At 34.7% G+C, this 24694-nt stretch overlaps 1 protein-coding gene across 3 annotated transcripts in view; it reads left to right on the top strand.

Annotated features, from left to right (window-relative positions):
* IQUB (IQ motif and ubiquitin domain containing) overlaps nt 1-24694 on the top strand; it is a 102851-nt gene that overhangs the window by 24971 nt on the left and 53186 nt on the right. For all 3 annotated transcript variants that reach the window (XM_031938946.1, XM_031938945.1, XM_031938944.1), the window contains 4 exons: nt 9050-9214; nt 9326-9498; nt 9791-9946; nt 19175-19385. In XM_031938946.1, coding sequence (XP_031794806.1) covers nt 9050-9214; nt 9326-9498; nt 9791-9946; nt 19175-19385 — 705 coding nt within the window. The remainder of the gene's footprint in view (nt 1-9049; nt 9215-9325; nt 9499-9790; nt 9947-19174; nt 19386-24694) is intronic.

Raw genomic sequence — 24694 nt, 5'->3', positions numbered from 1 at the left:
TCAGGGGTACTCTTGCAGGAAGTGTTGGATCATTTTATTTTGTTTTGAATTATTCATTCATGAACTCATTTATTGGATCTGGAGACGATATTTTCTTCTGCTATTGATGTTTTCCCTCTTGATTTATCTGCTTATGTTCAAAGTTTTTGATGTTTCTTGTTCCTGAGATCTATTCATTTTCTATCTTTCTCCCTTCTGATAGTAGTTTCCTTGGATGTTAAAGCATTTCAGCCTTCTCTTACTGTGCAATTTCCTGTTCATCAGCCCAAATCTTTGTCCCAAATGACTTTTGAGGTATCAGAACTGGTTTCAACTACATGTTATGTTCTTTCCCTCAGGCTTAATGGAGTGCTCCACAGCCCCTTCACATATAGGATCCTGCCCTTGTTTCCTGTCTTGTTCTTACTTTTCTAGCCTGGTGCTGGCATTCAGAGATCTGCCACACAGGCACTGTGGGGTTGTGGCCCCTGGAAGCTTTGATTCCTGAAAGGCGATGGCTACACTGGCTGACTGTTTCAGCTCGAGCAAACTTCTTTCTGTCCCCTGGAGCTGGAGTGTCTATAGCATTGGGAAGAGAGAGAGAAGGGGACCTAGGGGCTGGGGGCGTATTTTGTGGTATGTCTCCATCAGGTTCCTGGACTGTTAGTTCACTCCCATACTAGGCTGATTGTACAGTGTAAGTTGGCTGCTGGGTGAGCTAAGGATCAGTTAGCATCATTTCATGGATTTTTCTGTTAGTTTTTTTTTTTTTTTAACTTTCTTTTGGATTCTGGGTGTTCTAGACAATGGAGTTGGCTAGAATTGCTTTATCTTTAGTGCATAATTTCTCCTTTAGAGAATTTTGAGAGGTCATGTAGGTCAGAAAAAAAAGAGCCAATTTTCCATCTTGTTGCTCATGCTTATGGCTTGGAAATCCCTCTATGAACCTCCCTGATCTAGGCCATTGCTCGAGGCTCTTAGAATTATTAGGTTAAAAAAGTTTGTTTTTTCTTCTTCACAAAGAAAGGGAGGTTTGTGCATGTGAAAAAGGAGGAGCTGTTGTCCATCCTTCATTCTCAAAGAAATCCAACGTCATCATGAGAGTGAGGTCCTGACTTGTGCATGCAAGTGAAGCAGTGTTGTGCAAAGTTGTCAGCCTCATTCTCTCCTCCTGAATTATTAGAGTCAAGGGGTGACACTTAAGTCAAGGTTAAAAAAAAAAAAAAAAGCAAATTTTAGTGGCAGTTGTCGAGTCCTTACAGAGGAGAACTGAAACAGCTATTTATCAGTCTAAGAACAATAGTAGAAACAAACCTTGCTTGACTTTCTGGAGCCTACCATATAAAAGAAAATCCCCTAAGATTTAGCAGGATGTCTACTATCTACCTTATGGTGATCCATGTGGCACAAATGATACTGCTACAAGGAATCTAAAAAGTTTATGAAGTTTTGGACCAGAAATTGAAGAATTTAGCTATGGGCATAAGCTGTATTTTCTTCACTGTTACTTATTGAAGACAAGATATGTAGAAGAGAAAAGTTGATTTGGAAAGTGAACAGAGATTAGGAAGATGGTACCCGAGAATGAGATTTGGACTACTAGACCATGGCTTAAAATGTAGATATTATGGATTCTTGGCCAGGTATGGTACACCTAACAGGCTAGTAAGTGTGATTTTGTATATGTTTTCCAAATCTAATCAAAGTTTAAAAAAAAATAAGGAATGGGAAGAGAGAATCTTGCTTGTATATTTCCCTCATAGGTATCATTGAAACCTGATGGGATAAAAGTGATGACTGGAATTTGATTCTTCTATATGAAAATGCCTTATTCAAGGCAAAATGCGAAAGCTGGGAGTGGGAAAGAATTGTATATTACCAAGATACGCTTATGTAAGGAAATTCAGGAACTAGAAACAGGAGCAATTGGGTGAAGGTCAGTAGAAGGAGATGTAGGAGTGACTTTATCCTGAGACTAATATTGCAAGTTACCTGCACAGAAAGAGGAGAAAGAGGAGTTTGGGAAATTGATTATGAGTTTGGCACAGAAGAAGAATAATTTAGTGATAGGATATTTCTCTTGTCCAGACATCTGCTGAAGCTTTCTCTCTGTGAAATACAGAGCAACCAATAATTTCTTGAGTTGCCTTAATGATAATTTCATACTTCAAAGGATGGAAGAAGCATCAAGGGAAAATTTTATCCTGAATCTGATTCTGCCAACAAGGAGAAATGAGCTGCTAGAATGGAAATGATAGGAATTGTCGGGGAGAATGGATTTCTCTTCATGTTATAATTTGTGGTGATAGGAAAGCCAGATATAGCCTCACATGCACCCTAGATTTGAGAAGTTATATTTCAGAGAGTTCTGAAGAAGAGTTGGTAAAATTCTCATGGGAAATCAGCTTGAAAAGGTTGGGAAATCCTCAAGAATAAAAATTTGTAAATAGGGAAACAGTTCCCATGGGGAATAAAATGAGAAATATCTAAGGAGTTCAATTTAGATGAACTCAACAATTTAGTAAGAAAGAACTGCATAGAAGATGAAAATGGAATCAATTAACAGAAGATGGGTATAAGAGGTCTTATAAAAATAGTCAATAAATGCCAAATGCCAAAGTTCAGAATGATCTGACGCTATTGAAGGAAGTTAAATATAATTTTAAAAGGTTATTTTTAGCTAATAATTCCAGTTACAGTGAGTTCACTTCTCACAAGGCAGCCCATTCTATTTTCTAAAAACTCCAAAGTTTAGGAAATTTTTCTTTCTGTTGATTTGAACTTCAATATCCTTAAATGAAAAAAAAAAAAATCACCACCTTTTTCCTATGACAAGCCTGAAAATAATTGAAGACAACTTGCACATATACCTGCCCTTTCCTTGTCCCAAGTCTTTTCTTTAGCCAAAAATACCCAATTCCTCTAGCTAATCCTCATATATAATTTTGAATTTTCTTCTTAAGATACTCTTAAAAGATATTCCAGTGATATAAGCATAATATGTTAGTCACTCTTTAAAATATACTGTTTCTGTTAATACAACTTAGGATAGCTTTCACTTTTTTGACAGCCATATCACATTTTTGCCTCACTTTCAGGTTGTAGCCAGTTCAAATTTTTAAATCTTTCCCACTTATCTTTAGTTTGACTTTCTTAACCATTCTTGTTTTATGTTTTCTAACTTATCAGCAATCCTCGACAGAGAAGCCTGAAGCAGCATAGGAGTTGAGTAATTATACTTTCTTCTTGTTACTGAACATCTAACTCTCTGTAACAGTGGACCTATTTTTTATGTGTATTTCTTGATTCAACAAAATGTTGTATTTGTTCTCTTTATTTGATTATTATTGTTGTTGTTGTTGTTTTTGAAACTGATGTCCACTTAGTCTCCACCAAGACTCTGTCCCAGGTGGATTTTTTGACAGTATTCTTTCCTGGTTCTCTTCCTCCTTGCTAATTAAACCTTCTTCTTATTGTTCTTTGCTGATTCCTTATTATAGCCTGCTCCTTTGCTATGGCTCCTCCTGGACATTCTCCTCCTCTTACTTCATTTCTCCCAACTCTACACCGATGACTCACAAATAGATCTTTCCAGCACTAGTTTCTCCCCTGAATTTCCATCCTCCATTACAAATTTACCTATTAGACATTTCAACCTGGATGTACCTGCATACATCCCAAACCTACTATGTCAGAAACAGAGCTATGTTGGTCACCCCCTTTCCAAATATCTATTTATCTGGGAGGTGCAGCCATTCTTTCCATTTCCCAGGTTCAATAATTTATGTATCTGCCACTCCTCACTCTCCCTCACCCCATGTGGCTAGTCATTCTCCAGATCTGAGTATTTCTGTCTTGCATCTGGGTTCTTCTCTCTACCTACACTGTCATAGTTCAGGATTTCAGTCTTTTGCATGGACTGTCACAATATCCTTTTTATTAGTTTTAGCCTCAGAAATCTCTCCATTTCAGGCCTACTTCCCCACATAACCACCTTAGTCATATTCTTTTAGCACATACTCAAAAAACTTCAGTGGTTCCCTATTGCCTCTAAGATCAAATACAAACTCTTTAGCCTTTGAAGCCCTTTGTGCCCTAATCCCAGCCTCTCAAGAACCTTTGTTCTTTCATCCCCTCCTACCTCTGCTATGTAGTCAGACTGACCTGCCATCCTGTCTTTACCCTGGCCATCTTCTAGGCCTAAAATATTCTCCATGTTTGCTTGTACCTAATATAATCTCTCATTTTCTTTTTTCAGTGATTTTTCCTTCAATATTCAGCTCAAGTAGCACCTTCTACATGAAGTCTTTCCTGATACTTTTAGCTACTTGTGCCTTCTGTTCCAAATAACTTGTATTTCACTGCTGTTTATTTGCATTTATTTATGTATTTATTCAATATACTTTTTTGTTTTTATTTATTAAAAAACTTCATTTAACAAGAATTTATTTTCTTTCCTAGCTCTTACTGGGGAGAAGGTAATGAGCTGAAAGTAGGAGGGAAGAAAAAAGCAAAACCTTTATAACAAAAGCGCATTATAAAAAGCACTGCCACTTTGACTTTGTCCCAACATATGTGTTTTATTCTGCACCCTTAGTCCATTATCTCTTTATCAGGAGGAAGGCAGCATTCTTCTTCATTGTTGGAAGCTGAGAGACACAGGTTCATAGTTTTTCCACATGGCACCCAGGAGCAAAATGGCAGTGGCTTGGGTCTCTCCAAGGACCTGTTTTTAAGATTTTAGCCATAAAATTTCTCTTCCGTTAGCATCTTGTCTCCTCTGGCATCCCAGGGAGGGTGAAAACAAGTAAGTATTACCCCAGACCAGATGTTCCTAGTCAGAGGAAGCGTGTTGAGTGTGGAGCTCACTCATGAACTGACAAGCTTTCCTAGCTACTTGGGGGTATCCCAGCTGTAGGACTGAGAGGGAAAAGAAAGGGGGGCTTACCAATGATGGTGACAATGATGGGGTAAAACCAGGGCAAACCAGATTCTCCCTATATGGGCCATTAAATGTTGGGGTTCAATGGGAACTCCAACAATGCTGGGATTCCAGATCACCATCATGAGGTGTCTCAGAAGAATTTGCAGGTTCATATCTAAGTCAAGGAGCAAAGTTTATTATAATTGTAATACAAGTTAGAGTGAGCTAAATCCCAAAAGAAGTTAGCAAAGAACTGGGAACAAGAAAGTAAATTTGTAGGGAAAAGTTAGAGAGACCAGGTACTTCACTGATTTGCTAATTGAATGATATTATGTATAATTGTATGACTCATTATTATTATTGGTCATTATTGTTGGAAACCCCATTATCACTGAACAATGGTCTGTTATCTGACAGCCAGCAATATTTGTGGGCTCTGGCATTCTGGTCAGATAGAAATATATTATTTATAACTAGATTCCTCCCAAGGTCAGGTGGTCATAGGGGCTACTGCTACATCTCCCCAGGAGCTGCACCACATCACAGGGGCTGTAGAAAAAATCGGGGAGTTCCAGGACCATTGAGGGACAATGATGGAAAATCCAGGATTATAGAGTTCCGGGATTTTGGACATTGGTCTCCAGAATCAGGGTGGGAATTTGAGGCTGACAACAGGGCAGTGGGGGCAGGGGAGGATGAGGGAGGGTTGGGGCTTCTGAGGGAGCCTCACATTAGCGGACCTTATATCAGAGGTGCCAGAAATGCCCAGCATTCCCAGATGTTGGGGTACCAGCACATACGCTAGAAGAATCCAGGTTTGAAAGTATCAAGTATTGGCTGAGCCTTGGGGGAGAGTGGAATTCAGGGGTGTGTGTCACCCTTTTCCAGCTGGTAGCCTGGAGCCTCAAAGATCTAACTTTTTAAGAAAATGCTGGTTAGCTTGAAGTACAGACAGCAAGTAGACTGTCCACAGAGACTCCCAGAGGCCTGGCAGGCAGACAACAGAGACAGAAAGCCGGATTTAGATCCTTGAGGTCGCAGGTTACAGTGGCTTCCCTTTGTAATGTTGTGGAGCTTGAACACACCCCCAGAAAAGTCCTGCGCTAGAGCAGCTTATCCCCCTACTCAGGGTTCTGGAACAAAGTGGGGATATGCAGGTACACACAATGGACCTCAGAAAAGGACATGGCCTTTTTCTGGGTGTCTACTTTAGGCCCATTAGAAAAGTGACTCAATGTGCTTTTTGATTACAACTGTACCATGAGACAAAGCTGGGTTTTTGGTTATACCCCACCTTAGTTGAAGAATAGGACAAAAAAAAAAATTATATAGAGGTGTTTGTATTTCCTTTGTTCTATGACTTATATTATATGGGTTTGATACTGTCTATGAAGAGGTAAAATAGGCACCAGAAGTGGTAAATAAAAATAGTTTCAGGAAAGCAATAATTTTATAAATATCACACTAAAAATAGCATACTAAAGATTCATTTTGGGACATAGAGGGCCACAACTAGACATCCATCACAGATTACAAAAAAGTGCTATTATGTGAACTAGCAAGGAGTTAGCAAGGAAAGGGGTTTTAACAATTAACAAAGGGAAAGATAAGTTCCCTAGTGGAACTCAGAATTAACCAGAAGAAAGATGCCATTAAAGGGAATACACCATGAAATGGGAGTAGGTCATTGACTGGCAGGCTAAATCCATAGGAGAGTTTAGCAGATTTAACCCAAAGGGAGTGAAGCAAGGGAAGGAGATTACACTATTGATTGGCCAGCTAATCCTTTTTTTTTTTTTTAAATTTTATTTTTTTTTATTTAATAGCCTTTTATTTACAGGATATATGCATGGGTAACTTTATAGCATTAACAATTGCCAAACCTCTTGTTCCAATTTTTCACCTCTTACCCCCCCCCACCCCCTCCCCCAGATGGCAGGATGACCAGTAGATGTTAAATATATTAAAATATAAATTAGATACACAATAAGTATACATGACCAAAACGTTATTTTGCTGTACAAAAAGAATCAGAGTCTGAAATATTGTACAATTAGCTTGTGAAGGAAATCAAAAATGCAGGTGTGCATAAATATAGGGATTGGGAATTCAATGTAATGGTTTTTAGTCATCTCCCAGAGTTCTTTCTCTGGGCATAGCTGGTTCAGTTCATCACTGCTCCATTAGAAATGATTTGGTTGATCTCGTTGCTGAGGATGGATTGGCCAGCTAATCCTAAAAGAGATTTAGCATCCTAAAAAAGTTAGCTGTAACAAGGATAAAGACACCATGAGTCCTGAAGATGAGGGGTGAGAAGAAAGACACTATGAGGCAGGACACCATTTAAGGCTAACCCTAAAAGGGATTTAGCAAAGATTATATATACCAGGAGCAGATCTCTTATAGGGAAAATATTAACCTCAGGAGTTTGAATCATAAATTGGCTTTCTGATTGAATAAGTAAAGGCAGGCTTTCTGGAGACTTAAGGCCTGAGGTGGAACTGAAAGTCCACTTGAACAAAAGGCCTACTTAAGTCTGAGATGATCCCATCAGTGCCATTCCTGCTAGTCCCAGGATGTATAATCATACGAATGCTTCAGGCTTTCTCTACCAAAAACCACCTAGCTTCCCAGGACCTCATCACTTTGGTCATTTATTTGTCAGTTTAAAAATGGCTCTTATTCTTATAAATTTGAATTAGTTTCTTATATATCTTGGTAACAAGCCCTTATTAGATAAACTTGTAAACATTTTTCCTTATTAACTTATTCTCTTTTAATTTTAGCTGCACTAGTTTTGTTTTTATAAAAAAAATTATATTTTATAAGATAAAATTTGACAGAGGTGAATGTAAAATCCTAAATTTGGGTTCAAAGAATCAATTCTACAGGTGCATGATGAAGCAGTTATCTAGCCAAAACAAGCTAATTTAATGTGAGACTGAGAAGTGTGGTGACTAAAATGAGAGAAATTATAGTCTTGATCTTCTTAGCTCAGATCTGGATGCTTTTTGGTCCAGGCTGTCACATTTTAGGTATTTCCCTTACTGTGTCTTTCAATATGTATTTTTTTTTTCATTTTGTCAGAACTTTTTGTCATTTAGGTGAATGTTTTTCTTTCTAAAGCAATTTTAGATAGCTTTGGGTAGTCATGCTTCTTTCTAGAATTCTTATCGTTGGGTTTGTGGTTCAAAGATAAAGTCAGAAAGAATTTAGGTATTTTATTGTGTGCCATGAACAGTACTAAGGGTGGGAAACAAAGGAAGGTTAAAAAATAAACTCTGCTATCAAGGAGCTCTCAATGTCAAGGGGGACACAATATGTAAATAAGTATATGCAAACAAGATATATAGGCTAAACTATAGATATCAGATGGAAGGCCCTGAGATTGAAGAGAACTGAGGGAGACTTTCTTGTGGGAGTGATACATTAGCTGAGACTTGAAGAAAACCATAGAAGTCTGGAGGTAGAGTTGAGGAGGGACAAAATTACAGGCATGGGGGACAGTCAGAGAAAATACCTGCAGTTATGAGATGTGTGTGGGTTGGTTAAGCCTGAGACAGAGCCAAGTGATTTATATCTCCATGAAGTACTTAAGTTTGGAAAGTGGGGAAGCAGTTGTTTTTTGATAAAATGTACTAATATAGCCTTTTATACCAAATTAGATACATTTACTAATTAATGCAAAATTATAGATTTTTTTGGACTTGGAGCATGATTTTGTTTGGAGCAATCATTTTAGTTTCTATTGTTTTATCTTTGATTATATGACATACTGATTGTCTAGAATCTTTGCTTTTCAAAAATTGGAAGAGGAAGGAGTTTTCTAAAGGAAGATAGGCCAGCCGAAGTCTGGAAGGATATTAGAGTAGCGATGACAATACAGATGTTTCATGATAATATGGTAATGAAGTATTATGAAATACTGTTCAAAACAAATTCATGCGGGGTATCCTTGTATAGACTACTTTGCCATCATCAATTTTATGACACAGTTTACAGAAATGTAAGAAAAAGGGACTGACTGCATTGTGTTTGATTTTTAAATAGTATAATATAATTCCACAGTCATCTGGAAGCATTTCCTATGCAAAATCTACATACATTTGTATTCTTCTTCACACTTGTAATTTGTTTTGTTTTAAGGGAGAATTGTAAGAGATGTTGAAACCTTAATGCATCTTGAAGTTATGCCAGATGAAATTGCAAGACTGGATTTATTTTCCTCAGATTCAGCACTTTATCCAGTCAAACGAATATATCAAAAAATGAAAGGTCTAAATAATGTCATAACTGTGAGGGTGCAATCAGGTAAATCATTTGATTTTCTTTCAATATGTGTTTTGTAGTTCTTTAAAAAAAAGCCATATTTAAACTCATCATTGTGAATTGTCTATCCATTGTTGGTGTTTACTTGTATAGGTGCTAAGGTATACCAAGATATCATTGTTGAGATTGAAAAAACTGATTTCCACAAACCATTCCTGGGTGGATTCAGACATAAAATAACAGGGATAGAATATCATAATGCAGGAACACAAACAGCACCCAAAAAGCTGTCTCCAAAAGTAAGCTTCTTTACTAGATCGACTCAGGTAAGTTTTCTGATTTTCTAAGTTATTTATGGAACCAAACACATTGCTACATGATCGTCAGAGAGTTCAGTTGATAGAAATAACCATGAATGAAAACCATAATAATTAAAAACAAATATAAAAATGAATTGAAAGTAGTATGAAATAAAACTTTGCTTAGTCTAATAGGTTAATAAATCTAGTAAGTTAATTAATATATTAATATAACAGCCAAAAAATTTTTAGTAAATAGAATACCTTAGGGTTTCAACCTTTTAATTTATTTTTAACAAAGCACACGTTTTTATTCCAGACGGTCGTTGAGAAGAAAAAGCTTGTAGCAACTACAAATAGAACATCTACCCAGATGACCAAAATTGGCGTGTATGTGTCTAATATGACTGATAAACTGTTAACTCCACGGAAATACTTTACAGCAGATGAATATCATGCAAAAAGATTGGCAGCGGTAAGATCTTTATGTTAATATGGCTGGGCGCTGAAAATCTGCAGGACTGCAGATTAGCTTCTCAGTCTCCTTAACTGACTGACTAACTAACTGACTAACTCCTTAACTGATTGACTCCACTGAGTCAGCTCCTTTTTATGCTCTTTTAGAAGTGTAAACTCAAAGGTTGACTCCTCCTCCGAGAGTGGGATTATGGGAGGTATAATTTTGGATATCTCCCGACTTGTGAACTCCAATGTGTGAACCAATGTGTAAACTCTCTTAAATGTGGGGGCTCTAATGTGTGAATTCTCCCAAAGGTGTAAACCCAAGCACATAAGCACTGTTTCTATCAATTCATTGAGTTAACACTAGGAATCTAACAATTCTTCCTCCAGTGATTTTCACCACTATTACCCTAAAGATGTTAATAATAATAAGGGAAATATTTATACAAAATATTCATAATAGCATTATTAGGAATAGAAAAAAACTGGAAATGACACTAGTATCCAACAATTAAATCATTGTTAATAAAATAAATATACCATAAATCCACAGTATACCATTTGAAAGACCTAATATAGAGATGTAATGAGCCAGGAGTTCTGGAGAAATTCTTACAACAAGGTGTTGTCAGTGGAATTGATAAGACAATGGTTATCTAGTTTAGCATGGTGATTAATAGTTCTCTAGTTCAATACATGTATTTAGTACTTAAAATAGTTCTACAAGATTGACCTATTCTACAAGATTCACACCTATGATGATGTAATTATAATAGAGTATATAATCTGGGACAAACTCAGCCAGAGACATTTATTCCATCTCCTACCTTTGTGGTGTCTGGCCTGTCCTCTTTCATTTCTCCACTGAGACCAAGGACCATCTGAAGGGCTTCCAGAAAGCTAGTTCAGGTCTCAGGCAAGGAGACAAGACTGTGAAGTATACAATAAAGAATTTGGACTTTATCCCTGGCTATTCTCCTGGTGATTACTCTGCTGAAACGAAGGCTGGCCCAAAGACCTTCCGAAAAACCAACCAGAATATTACATAGAGATGTTATCATCATCTGTTGGAAGCTCTTCCTACTTTAACTCAGTTCAAGCTTAAGATTCCCATTACATAATATTGACTTAGAATGAGCTCATAATCCATTAAAAGCCTTAAAACCTTTTCAGAAGAATTGCTATATAACCAAGTCTCTCTCATCTTGTACTTATGAAGATGATTTTTTTGAACCCAAGTATATTTATGCTTATTCATATTAAATTCTATCTTATTAGATGTAGTGCAATGATCTCTTTTGTAAAGATCTTTTTGGGTTCTGACAATGTTATCTAATGGGTTAGCAATCCCTCCCAGCTTTATATAATTTGCAGATTTGCTAAGCATGCCATCTAAGCCTTTGTCCAAATCATTGATGGAAAAGTTATAGCACATAGCCATGCACAGATCCCTGGGCCATTCCATTGTAAACTTTATTCCACCATTAATGACTTGAGTTTGTGTAACCAACCATTTTTTTTTAATTGCATTTTTTTTTCTGCTTCATGTTCTCTCCCTCCCTCCTTCCCTCACTCACTGAAAACGCAAGAGCAAAAAATCCTTGCAAATACACAATCAAGCAAAACAAATTTCCATATTAATTGTGTCCTTCCTTTTTCAAAAAAAAAAGAAGGAAATATGCATTAATCAGTAGTCTACAGTCATCAGTTCTTTATCTGGAGGAGGATAGCATGTTTCATTGTTAGTCCTTTGGCATGGTTGGTCACTGGGTTCATAGAGCTCCCAAGTTTTTCTTTTTTAAAAAATTTTGAATTTTTTTTCCAATTATGTGTAAAAATTTTAACATTTAAAAAAAAATTCGAGTTCCTAGTTCTTTCCTTTTTTCCTTCCCCTCAATGAGAAAGCAAGCAATTTGATGTAGGTTATACATATGGATTCATATAAAACATTTCTATATTAGTCATGTTGTGAAAGAAAAACACAGAACATACATACCCATTTCAACTTTATCTTGATATAAATGTGAGATGGTGGTCTGTGCCTAGTTTCTGCCATACTGTTTTTTAGTTTTCCCAGCAGTTTTCTCAAATAGTGAGTTCTTACCCAAGAAGTTGGAGTCTTTGGGTTTATCAAAAAGTAGATTACTATAGTCATTTACTTCTGTGTCTTGTATACCTAACCTATTACACTGATCCACGACTCTTATTTATTAGTCAATACAGATTGTTTTTTTTGACAATTTTTGCTTTGCAATACAATTCAAGATCTGCTATTACAGCTAAGCTGTCTTCCTTCCATTTTTTAAAGTTGATTCCCTTGATATTCTTGCCTTTTTTGTTCTTCTAAGTGAGTTTTGTTATTTTTTTCCTAGCTCTCTAGAGTAATTTTTGATTAGTTGGTATGGTACTGAATAACTAAAGTTAGGTAGAATTATAATTTTTATTTTATTGGCTCAGCCTGCCCATAAGCAATTAATATTTTTCCAATTGTTTAGATATATCTATGCAAAAATGGTTTTATAATTATGTTCATATAGTTCCTGGACTTGTCTTGGCAAGTAGACTTAAATATTTTATATTGTTTACAGTTATTTTTTATTAGAATTTCTTTTTCAATAGATGATCAGTATTCTTTCAATTTCTATTTTTTCCCTCTGGTTCTAGGTTTTCCTTGATAGCCTGTTGAAATAGGATGTCTAAGCTTTTTTTTTTTTTTTTTTTTTTTTTTTGATCATGACTGTCAGGTAATCCAATAATTCTTAACTTAACTTTTTAATCTGTTTTTCAGATCAGTTTTCCCCCAGTGAAATATTGCATATATTCTTCTATTTCTCTCATTCTTTATATCCATTTATTTATTTGATGTCTCATGTAGTTATTATTTTTCCCTTGCCCAATTCTAATTTGTAAAGAATTATTTTCTTCATTGAGTTTTTGGGCCTCCTTTTCTTTTGGTCAATTCTACTTTTTAAGGAGTTCTTTTCTTCAGTGAATTTTTGTATCTCCTTTTCCTTTTGGTCAATCCTGAATTTTAAAGAATTTTTCTCTTCAGTGGATTTTTGTGTCTCTTTTATCATTTGGCCTATTCTGTTTCTTAAGGCATTATTTCCATCAGTAATTTTTATGCCTCCTTTACCAAGTTGTTTACTTTTTTTTCATGATTTTCTTGTATCACTCTTATTTCTTTTCCCAATTTTTCCTTTACCCCTCTTATTTGATTTTAAAATCCTTTTTAGAGCCTGAGACCAATTAACATTTTACTTTGAGGCTTTGCATGTAGTTATTTTGATATTGTTATCCTTTTCTGAGTTTGTATTTGATCTTCCTTATCCAAACAGTAGCTCTCTATGATCTGGTTCTTTTTTGTTGATGTTATTGTTGTTTATTTTTCATCTTTTTGACTTTTAACTTTATGTTAAAGTTGCATTGTGTTCCCAGGGTAGAGAGTGCACTGTTTGAAGTTTCAGGTTTTTCATCCTATTTTTAGAGCAAGTTCTGTAAGTTTTGGTTCTTCCAGGATGCTATGATCTAAGGAGAGGTACAGTCATTGCTCTCCTGACCTGTGCTCTTGTCTGTGAGGGACCACAGGCACTTTGTTCCACATTGGAACTGTAACCACGGTTATTGCTCCCCTGGGACCCCAGGCTCTGTTGTGCTAATGCCTCACTTCACCCTGGGATGGTGTCCCCCAATCATGAATAGGTATTGCAGCAAGCACAATCAGTGGTACTGAAAGAGTATCCTCTCATCTCCTTCTGATCAGTTTTTTGACCCCTTTACCATTTGGGGATTAAAAACTCTGGAAGTTGCCTTACCAAGGTGTAGTCTGCACTGGGATGTACTCTATTCTCACCCCACTGAGAATAGGCAGTTGACCTTTCCTGTTGACCTTGTCTTGGGCTAGGTAATTTTTCATCCCATCCTTTTGTTGGTTCTACTGCTCTAGAAATACATTTTGAGACATTATTTTAATGTTGTTTGGAAGGAAATTTGGGAGAGCTCAGGTGATTCCCTGCCTTTATTTTACCTACTTGGTTCCATAACTCTCCTCCTCCAAAGTCTTTCAAAATTGTATATCTTAATAACATTGCTTTTATTGTATAAATTGTTCTCCTGGTTCTGCTCACTTTGCATCAGTTCATAAAAGTTGTTTTTTGTCTTATAGTACAATAGTATCCTATCACCTTTATTTTTAATAATTTAGCCATTCTCCAATGAACACTCCCATCAATTTCCAATTTTTTACTGCCCTGAAAAGTGGTACTACAAAAATTTTTGTGTACATAGATGATTTTTCATTGCCTTTGAGCTTTTTGGGGTATAGACCTAGTAATAGTAATATTGGGTCAAAGGGTATTTCCAGTTTTTGTTTATAGTTTCAAATTACTTTCCAGAAAGGCTGAACCAGTTTACAACAAATCTGTTTTCCTGTAGACTCTTTAAGATTTATTTTCTGTTTTTTGTCAATGTTGTCAGTCTCATGGGTGTGAGGTGGTATGTCAGAGTTGTGTTAATAAGTATTTCTTTAATTGTTGGTGATTTAGAACATTTTTCATATATTGATAACTTGGATTTTTCTTTTGAAAACTGCCTATTAATATCCTGGACCATTTATAAGTGGGGAAGAGTTCTAATCAGTTGATATCTAATCAACCAGTTAGAATTTTAGTTTTTCCCACTAGAATACCATGACATATTTATCAAGTGAGTTGCTAAAATTTCAGCAATTTATATAGACATTTATTTTACTTATCAGGTTAATAACCTTGTCAAAAAAGAGTTAGTCTTTTGTGACTTGTACTTGATAACCATTTCTAGGTGATCACTAATCACTTCTAACTTAATCATTCATTCTTATTTTTTTCCCCCAGAAATTGGAATCCATCTCATTAACCTACAGTTAGCAGACTCTGTTGTTTTCCTGGTTAAAAAAAAAAAAAAATGAGAACATTTATCTTTTTGGAGGGAGGAGGGAGCAAAAGTCCAGCATTCTCTCCAGTCTTAGTCTTTTAAATATAACTGATAATAGTTTTGCAGTCACTTTCACCTAATGTTTAATTCTTTGAGTAAATGTAAATAGGTGGTATGATTCATCTTTGCACATGTGACTTGAATGTCTTAGTCTTTGCCTGACTTCCAGTATATTGGTTAGCAGCCGAATCCACCAATTTTCTTCTCTCTTTTCAGTCTGAAGGTTGTTCTTCTTGGAAAGGAAAGTGTAAACAAAGTAAGATTAGGCAGTCATGCTTTATCTCTTTTGTCACCTTCAGGGAGATAGGGCAATTTCTTTGATCCTTCCCATTTCCTCACCATAGCTATCAAAACAAAACAGACCACACAGGTTGTTTACTGTCTTTACCTGTTTTGACCTGCCTTTGTTCATTCTGAGCTTGAGCATTTTGACACTGTCCTTTCCGGACCATGCCATTGTTCGGTATTCTATTCATCCCTTGTTAACCTGCTCTTGCTCCTTCTGTAATTTGTAGTTGGTGAATTATCTATGGCTGTGTTTAGATGTTTTCAGACAACTTCCATTTTTTCTCCTCACTTCATTTCTTCCCCTTTAGGTTTTTTGAATTTTATTCTTGATAGTTTCCCAATGCTCCTGAACTGACTTCCCCTATAGAATTTTAGTCTATGAGTTCTTGCCTATTTTTCCTTTGAAATTTTCTCTATACAAATCTAGGATGTAAGTCAGATCATTCCTAGCTATTCTCTACTTCTTTTTCACAAATTTCTATACAAGTTAACATGCATATTAAAAGCCTCTAAATTGCACTATTTGCATTTCATATATAGTTGCTTTAAAATTCTCATTTGTATTTTTGAGTTAAGTTAACCAAAGTTAAGAATAAAATTTAAAATAATTGATGCTCAAAAATTATAATAAAATCAAATGGAAAAAATAACTCATGATCTGAGAAGAAGAAGAGATCCATTGATATGGGACCATATAATATGCCCTCATGAAATGACCATTAAAATGGTTGTGTTGCCTTTATAAATGGGGTAAATTTGATGTAACATCACCTTCCTTATTCCCCTCCCCAATATTTTAGTTAAGGAGATGCTACCCCTAGCCTATAATATCCCCAGTGACTTCTGGTTTTTGGTAGGATCTCGATCTGCTGGCATTAGTCTAAGATTCTTCCTGCATTGTCTCATTGTTGTAGGTGTTTTATCCAGCCCAAGAGACATAACCAGCTTCTCATGGTGACTTAACCATGCATTAGAATGTAAGCTTCTTGAGAGATGGGATTTTTTCCCCCTCTTTCTTTATATGTACAGTGCTTAGCACAGGGTCTGGTATATATACTTACTAAATGATTGTGGGCTGACTGAATTACTTATTCTTTTCATTTAACTTCAGTTTCATGGAAAAAATATTGAAAGACCTGGTTTAAATCAGTTCTCCCACTTACTAGTTATGTGATCTTGGGAAAATCTACCTTTAGACTTCATCTGTTTCCTCATTTACAAAAGGAGAGGAATAATAGAAGTCAAGGTTGAGTCTAATGTTTCAATTGGTGACTGGAGAATGGAAGTAAGAAAATGATTATAGAGAAAAAGAGCTAGCCACTTCATCACTTTTAATTATAGCTCTTTAACACTAGGTCTTTTCTCTAGGAGAAATTAAAGAAGACACCTTTATTTTTAATTTTTACATAGCAATATTTATTTAAAAAGATATAATCAGAAAGATATGAATGTACTTTTCTTTTGTAATATGTGGGAGTCATAATCCTTCTTATCTCAACTACCTCAGTCTCTAGGAAGGGGAAGGGGATTAGCTTTATAGTTTAGCTTAGTTTCTATAGACTGCAGGCCCAGTTTCAAGGCCAAAACTTTCCTGGAACTTGAGTCCAGGCACTCTGGCTTCCAACCTGGCCTTCAATCTTTACTTCAATCCCATTTTGAACGCCCATCCTGTAGCATCACCTCCTATATCTGGAGGATGGACAAAGTAGAACAGAAATAAACATTCTCAGGGCCATTTCTCCAAGTCAGGGTAACAAGAGAGAGAAAAAGAAAGAAAGTCCATCTATTTTCACCGGTTCAGTTCCTGGTATTATTTGCTGTGGTTGAACTGGGATCTTCACCCTGTGGAGGTAGCCAATAAGAGAGCCACAGAACAAGGGCAATTTTATTTTTATAAAAAGATTCAAAGGCAATAAAATACATTCTGAAACTAAAAGGTTTTTATAAGAATTCAGCAATATTGTAATGAAATTAATGAAAATATTACCTCCCTCCCCCCCCTTTTTTTACTTGTCTTTCTGACCAATAATTAGAAATATTTGGTCCTTACAAAACTAGGCAAATCATATTTGCTTTGGGAGACAGGCAAATTTGGCCTCTCAGAGATAAAAAGAAAACAAGCTGGGAGCTTTTGAACATTAATAGGTTCAATTTCCTAGAGCAGGTAAGCTGAAGTTATTGACAGATTTAAAAATAAATTCCTAAATCTAAAGCACACAGTGAACAATTTTCAGACAGCTTTGTGAAATTAAAACTTTATATAAAAACAAACAAAAGCCCCAAACCAAAAACAAAACTATTTGAAGATTAATTCTGAATAGGGAAAGAATTACTGGTACTGTAATCCAAAACTAAGTACGCAGCTCATCAAAATTTGAAGACATAAATAATAAGAACCTTTATAACTTCTGGAAGTATTCATTATAGTGACTTAATTCAGGTGAACACATGCTTCCAATAGAACTTAAAACGCTTATTCTATATTAGGAGTTCTATATATTGGAGCCCCAAACTGTAACAGTTTTCATCTATTCTTCCTAAATTTAACATTGGCAAATCTTAGTAGGGAGCCCAGTCCAAACAGACGATTGACCACAATAGAGATTATTTCATAGATCAGAGAATTGATCATTTTAAGTCCTCATTATTTCATTTATTTAAATTTAAAGACTTAAATAAGACTGGTGAGCTTGGGAAAATTTGACTTATCTCAGATAACATAACTTCAAGAAGTATCTAACTGATCTTTTGAGATCTTCATTGATCTAAATCACCTGGGAACATTTTCAGTGAATTAGAAGTAAATAGAATAGTAACTCACTATCCTACAAAATGATGGAATTATCTAGTGCATTGATTAATGTACCTAAATACTTTGTAATCTCTTGAACTCTGAGGTTATCTTATAAACATCTTTCCTCTCAGAAAATCTCACTGGATGTGTTCCTTTTCAATAACGGCAATAGGAAACACAATTAGGGAAAATGGAATTTGTAAATTTTGATTTGAGAATCTCCAACTAAAAAATCCTTTCCATCTACTCCTCAGGACCTTTTATTCCTTGAGGGCCCAAGTACTTCAGTGACTGTTTGGTTAATAGGTGTAGATAATGGGCAATATTTGGGAAAATGTGTGTGTGGGTATGTGTGTGTCTATGTCTATGAAGGAAAGAGGAGAAAAAAAAAGTAGATTAATATTTTTTTTTCCTTTCCTTTTTTCCTCCTTCCTTCCCTGTAGGGAAGGGTATTGGGATGGAGAAAAAAATGCTTTATAATTGCAAAAAACTATAACAAAATTGAAAACCCATTTAACCATTTGTTTTTGAAAGAGAAAGTGACTTACAGGATAGGGTACATTTCTAAACTGCTGAAGGTGGAAGACACATTCATATACGACATTCATATAGGATAAAGCAGCTAATACTCCCTCTGATGCTTCTCAATGAAGGTTCTCTGGGCAAAATGAAATTTTCCACTGTGGGCCAAATCCTCTTATTATAGCTGATTGAATAATGAAAACTGTGAATTCCATACACTACTTTGAAAATGTGCCAATTAAGAGTTTTTAAAAATTCTTTATTTTTTCATGTGAACTATCACTTAAAATTTTTCCATGACAAATTTTTAAAAATAAAAGGTAGCTTACAATTAGGTTGCAAACTTTTTGAATGTAGACACCATGTTTTCTGATTCTTTTGTACATAGTTTCTAGAAAAGTGCTGGGCCCATTTTAGGTATTTATTGAATATTTACTGATTGTTTTCCCTTTTCACCTCAACTTTTCTTTCCTTATCATTTAAATCCTAGTTTAAGTAAGCCATTGTTAAGAAGGAGCATTTGTTCATTTCAAGGGCACCTATGAATGATTCTCAGATTATACAATATTTTGGATCATTTCTACTACTAATTATCTTGAATAGTAAAAACAATGAAGACAATTGATAATAGGCTCACTTTTCCCTTCTTTTTCATCTTACACTTAGGTATTGGTGATACAAAGATATTTTCGAAAGTGGCTTGCCAAAAAAATAGTAAAAGGCTTAAAAGAACAAAAAAAAGTAAGATTGGAGTGGGAAAAACAAGAAGAAAGAAGGAAGGAAAAGGAAAAGAAAGACTGGCTGAAAAGAGAGTATGAACGGAGAATAAATCCATATTCAGATGAAGACTTTGAACTTCTTTTCCGTGCCTTGGAAGGTAAGTTTAATGTAGGTTCTGTGTATGATGTTGCTTTAACAATTTCTTGATAGGATAACAATATATTTTACAATAGCCAAATGTATATTTCTATTCTAGAAAAAAGTTTTTTTGTGTGTTTTGTATAATTTTTAAAATTACAAACCAGGAACAAAAATAAATAACCAAATAAATACAAAAAAAAAATCATGGATAAAATCTTATATAAAATCCTTAAAATTTGATAAAATAGAACCAGGCACATTAACAATTAAGCAAAAACAAAACACCAAAAAAGGATGTTCTTGCTCTGTGACTCTTTCTGAAGTTTTTTACCCTTCAACTTAAATATATATATATATATGTAAAATATGTATACAAATGTATTACATAGTTAATTTGTATAAAATTGTGATTGTGTTGATCTCAATTTATATCACCTTATATATGTCATTCCATAATTCCCTCTATGCTTCATTTTGTTCTGTTTTAATATCATAAAATATTCTCTTCACACACTAAGATTGAATTAGCCATTCTTCTATTATTAGACATATGGGTTGGTTTTTTTTTTTAAAAAAAATTTAATAGTAGCTTTTTATTTTCAAAATAACATGAAAGGATAGTTTTTTAGCATTTATCCTTACAAAACCTTGTGTTCGTTTTTTCTCTCTCTCCCTTCCCCTAGACAGCAAGCAACCCAATATAAGTTAAGTATGAAATTCTTCTAAACATATATTTCTATAAGTAACATACTATATAAGAAAAATCAGATCAAAGTGGAAAAAAAATTGAGAGGGGAAAAAAAAGCAAGCAAACAATAACAAAAAAAGTGAAAATTTTATGTTGTGATCCACATTCAGTCCCACAGTTCTCTTTCTAGAGGCAGATGGCTCTCTCCAATCACAAGTCTATTAGAAGTGGCCTGAGTGACCTCCATTGTTGAAAAGAGTCCCGTCCATCAGAGTTGATCATATCATAATCTTATTGTCATATACAATGTTCTCTTGGTTCTAATTACTTCATTTAGCATCAGTTCATGTAAGTCCAAGCCTCTCTTAAATAATCCTGCTGATCATTTTTCTAATATTGCTCATTCCATAACATTCATATGCCATAATTTATTCAACAATTCCCCAATTGATGGGCATCCACTTAGTTACCAGTTTCTTGTCACTACAAAAAGAGCTGCCACAAACATTTTTGTACATGTGGATCCTTTTCCCTCCTTTATGATATCTTTGGGATACAAGCCTAATAGAGACAAAGGAATCAGGGTATGCACAGTTTGATAATTTTTTGAACATAGTTCCAATTTCCTCTTCAGAATGGTCGGATCAGTTCACAACTCCACCAACAATGTATTAGTGTCTCAGTTTTCCCACATCCCTTCCAACATTTATTATTATGTTTTTCTGTCATCTTAGCCAATGTGAGAGTTGTGTATTGGTAACACATGGGTTGTTTCCAATAGAGCAAATATGAATATTTTTAGTTCAGATAAATTCTTTTCTCTTTTTAAAGTTTTGTTTGTTTTTTAGAATAAATTTCTTATCTCATCATATGTGAAAAGAATGATCCGTTTTGTGGTTTTTGTTGTATTTTGCCATAATACTTTATTTGCATCTATCTAAAGACATACTAACAATGTATTATAGTATTGTGCCAGTCTTCTTTGTGCCAATAAGACTCTGCACATTTATTTTATAAATAAAATTTATTTTATAAATAAGCAATTTCAAACTTCACATGTCTAAAACATAATTCATTGTCTATCCCTCCAAACCCCAAACTTCTCCCTTTCTGAAACTTCCCCAGTACTTTTACTAGTATCACCATCCTCCCAACCACTTACACTCACAACTTTAGCATTATTCTTGATTCTTGAATTTTACTAACTCCACATTTGGTCTATTGCCCAGTCTTGTCCTTTATACCTTTACAACATCTCCTGTATACATCCCCCTCTCTCTACCCTGACAACTATAATCAGGCCCCTCATCACTTCTCACCTGTAGTATAATAATCTTCTCACTGATCTTTTTCTCCTCAAGTCTTTATCTACCACAACCTAGCCTTCTGTCAAATACCCAAGGGGTTTTCTTAAAGGGAGGCTCTGACCATATATATCATTTCCTCTCAGCGAGCTCCTCAGGGAATCTGTTCTCTTAGGACCAAATAGAACCTCTTCTGTTCAACACTTAAGTCTTTTTAAACTAGGCCCCTTCCAATCTTTCAAGTCTTTCTGCTTGATATTCCCCTCCATTTATTATATAATCTTATCATGCTGACCTACTCCCTGTATAACTTTCAAATACTGTAATAATTTCAAATACAACACACCATCTCCCTTTGCACTGATTCACAGACCGGTGTTGTTCTACCTTTTTACCACTGGCTTTCTTGAAGACTTGGCAAAAACTACTTTCAGAAGATATCCCCTTTTCCCTCCCCCTCTCCATTCTGCCTCCTTTCCCTTTCAGATTTTCTTTCATTTACTCAGATTACTTTAATCTGCAAACAGTATACATATTATTACATATGTATTGTTTTTTCCATTAGAATGTATGTACCTTGAGCATAGGGGTTGATTTTTTTGTTGTTGTTGTTTTTTCCTTTCTTTGTATTCCCAGCACTTAGTATAGTGCATGGCACATAAGTGTTTAATAAATGTTTATTGCATTAATATTACATTATATTGCATTAATAAATGTTTACTACAAAATTACAAAAATTACTACAAAATTACATTATAAATATATATGTATATTTAAGATTAATATGTTAATTTTTTATAGAAACTTTGAGCATAATGTAATATTTTCATTACTTTCTTAATATTTTGTGGTTCAAATTCAACTTTATGTCATTTTTCTTTTTGATGGAACCATTTGTGTAGGTAGCTCCTCCTTATAAAGAACTACCAATGCAGATCAGCATCTTCTCTTAGTCCTTTCCAGCGGCACTGAGGTGTTTAAGTTACTGGGGTTCCCTAGCTAGTATATGTCAGAGACACTGCCAGGATTTAATAGTAGGGGGCAGGATGAAATTCAGATGACTAATTAATTTTTTTTTATTATAACTTTTTATTGACAGAGCCCATGCCTGAGTAATTTTTTTTACAACATTATCCCTTGCACTCACTTCTGTCCCGACTTCTCCCCTTCCTCTCTTAACCCCCTCCCCCAGATGGCAAGCAGTCCTATACAAGTAAAATATGTCACAGTGTATGCTAGATACAATATATGTGTGCAGAACCAAACAGTTCTCTTGTTGCACAGGAAGAACTGGATTCAGTAAGATCAGGAGTGAAACAAGGTTGTTTACTGACGGTTGCTTGTTACTATTTAATATTATATTAGAAATGCTAGCTTTGGCAATAAGAGTTGAGAAAGAGATTAAAGGAATAAGAATAGGCAATGAGGAAACCAAATTATCACTTTTGTGAATAGTGGTATACCCAGAGAATCCCAGAGATTCTACTAAAAGTTATTAAAACAATCCACATTTTCAAAGGGCAGGATACAAAATAAACCACATAAAGTCATCAGCATTTTATATACAAAAAAACCCAACAGTTAGAGTTAAAAAGACAAATTTTTAAACTAATACGATTGATAAAATATTTAGAACTATCTACAAGGGAAAATCAGAAACTTTATACAAAAACAAAACACTTTCCACACAAAAAGTCTGATCAACCAACTGGAAAACTATTAAATGCTCTTGGATAGGGTGAGCAAATATAAAAAGATGATAATACTACCTAACTAATCTATTTATTTAGCTATACCAATCAGACTAAAAAACTATTTTAATGACCTAGAAAAAATAACAACAAAGTTCTATGGAAAAACAAAAGGTCAAAATTTCAAGGAATTAAAAAAAAATCAAATGAAGGTTATGCCAGATCTAAAATTATATTATAAAAGCAGTTACCAAAAACCATCTGGTATTCAAGAAAAGACTAGTTGATCAATGGAATAGGTTAGGTTAAAGGACAAACAGGCAATAACTTTAATAATCTAGTGTTTGAGAAACCCAAAGACCCCATTTGGGGATAAGAATCATTATTTGACAAAAATTGTGGGAAAATTGGAAATTGTATGGCAGAAACTAGGATTGACCCACACTTAACACCAACCAAGATAACAAAATGTGTTCATGACCTAGGCATAAAGAAATGAGATTAAAATAAATTGGAAGAACATAGGAAGTTTACCTCTAGACCCAGAAGGGGAAGGGAATTTATGACCAAAGAAGAACTAGAACATTGTCAAAAAAGAAAATTTTGATTATACAAATTGAAAGTTTTTTTCAAACAAAACTAATGAGGAAGGTTTATAAGTTTAATACGAAGGGGGAAGGGGAAAGAAGGGAAAAAATAAATAGGGGTTAACAAGATGGCAATAATAAGAATTGGTAATTATAACTAAATGTAGTGGGAAACCCCCCAAAAGGGAAGGATTAGAAGAATGGATTAAAAAGCCAAACCCACAATATGTTGTTTAAGGAAACACACCAAGCAGGGAATACATGCAGAATAAAGGAAAAAGGATGGGAAAATCTATATGCTTCAGGGAGTCAAAAAAAGGGGGTACCATCTGATCTCAGATCAACAAAACAAAAAATTGATCTAATTAAAAGAGATAAGGAAGGGACATATCTTGCTAAAGGGTAGCATAAATAATGAAGCAATATCAATATTAAAATATTGCACCAAGTGGTTAGATCTAAATTTTAAAGGAAATTAAAGGTAAGAAGAAATAGATAGAAAACTATAAAGGGAGATCCTAACCTTATTTCAGAATTAGATAAATCGAATCACAAAATAATTAAAAAGAAGTCAAAGAGGTAAATACTAAAAGGAATGATAGACCCTGAGAAAACAAAAAGGAAAGAAAGGGTACACTTTCTTTCAGCAGTTCTGGAACCTATACAAAAATAGACCATATATTAGGACATAAAACCCAAACTCAAATGCATAAAGAAATAGTGAACATCCTTTCAGACCACGATGCAAAAAATCACCAACAAAAGCCAGAGAAAGTGACGAAAAATAATTGGAAACTAAATAATTATACTAAAGAATGATTGGTGAAACAAAAACTAGAATTAATTAATAACTTCACCCAAGAAATGACAATAATGAATCAATCAAAATGTGGGATCAGCCAGGTAATAAAGGGGAAATTTTATATCCTAGAATTACTTCAAAAAAAAAGAATAATGAATTCTTAAACTAAAAATGCTAGAAAAAGGAACAAATTAAAAAACCCCCAGTCAAACACTAAACTTGAAATTTAAAAATAAAAGGAGAAATCAAAAAT

This window comes from Sarcophilus harrisii, chromosome 5 (genome assembly GCF_902635505.1).
Source record: "Sarcophilus harrisii chromosome 5, mSarHar1.11, whole genome shotgun sequence".
Lineage (NCBI taxonomy): Eukaryota > Metazoa > Chordata > Mammalia > Dasyuromorphia > Dasyuridae > Sarcophilus > Sarcophilus harrisii.
The sequence above is the reverse complement of the archived record's forward strand: the minus strand, read 5'-3'. Positions and strand labels throughout refer to the sequence as shown.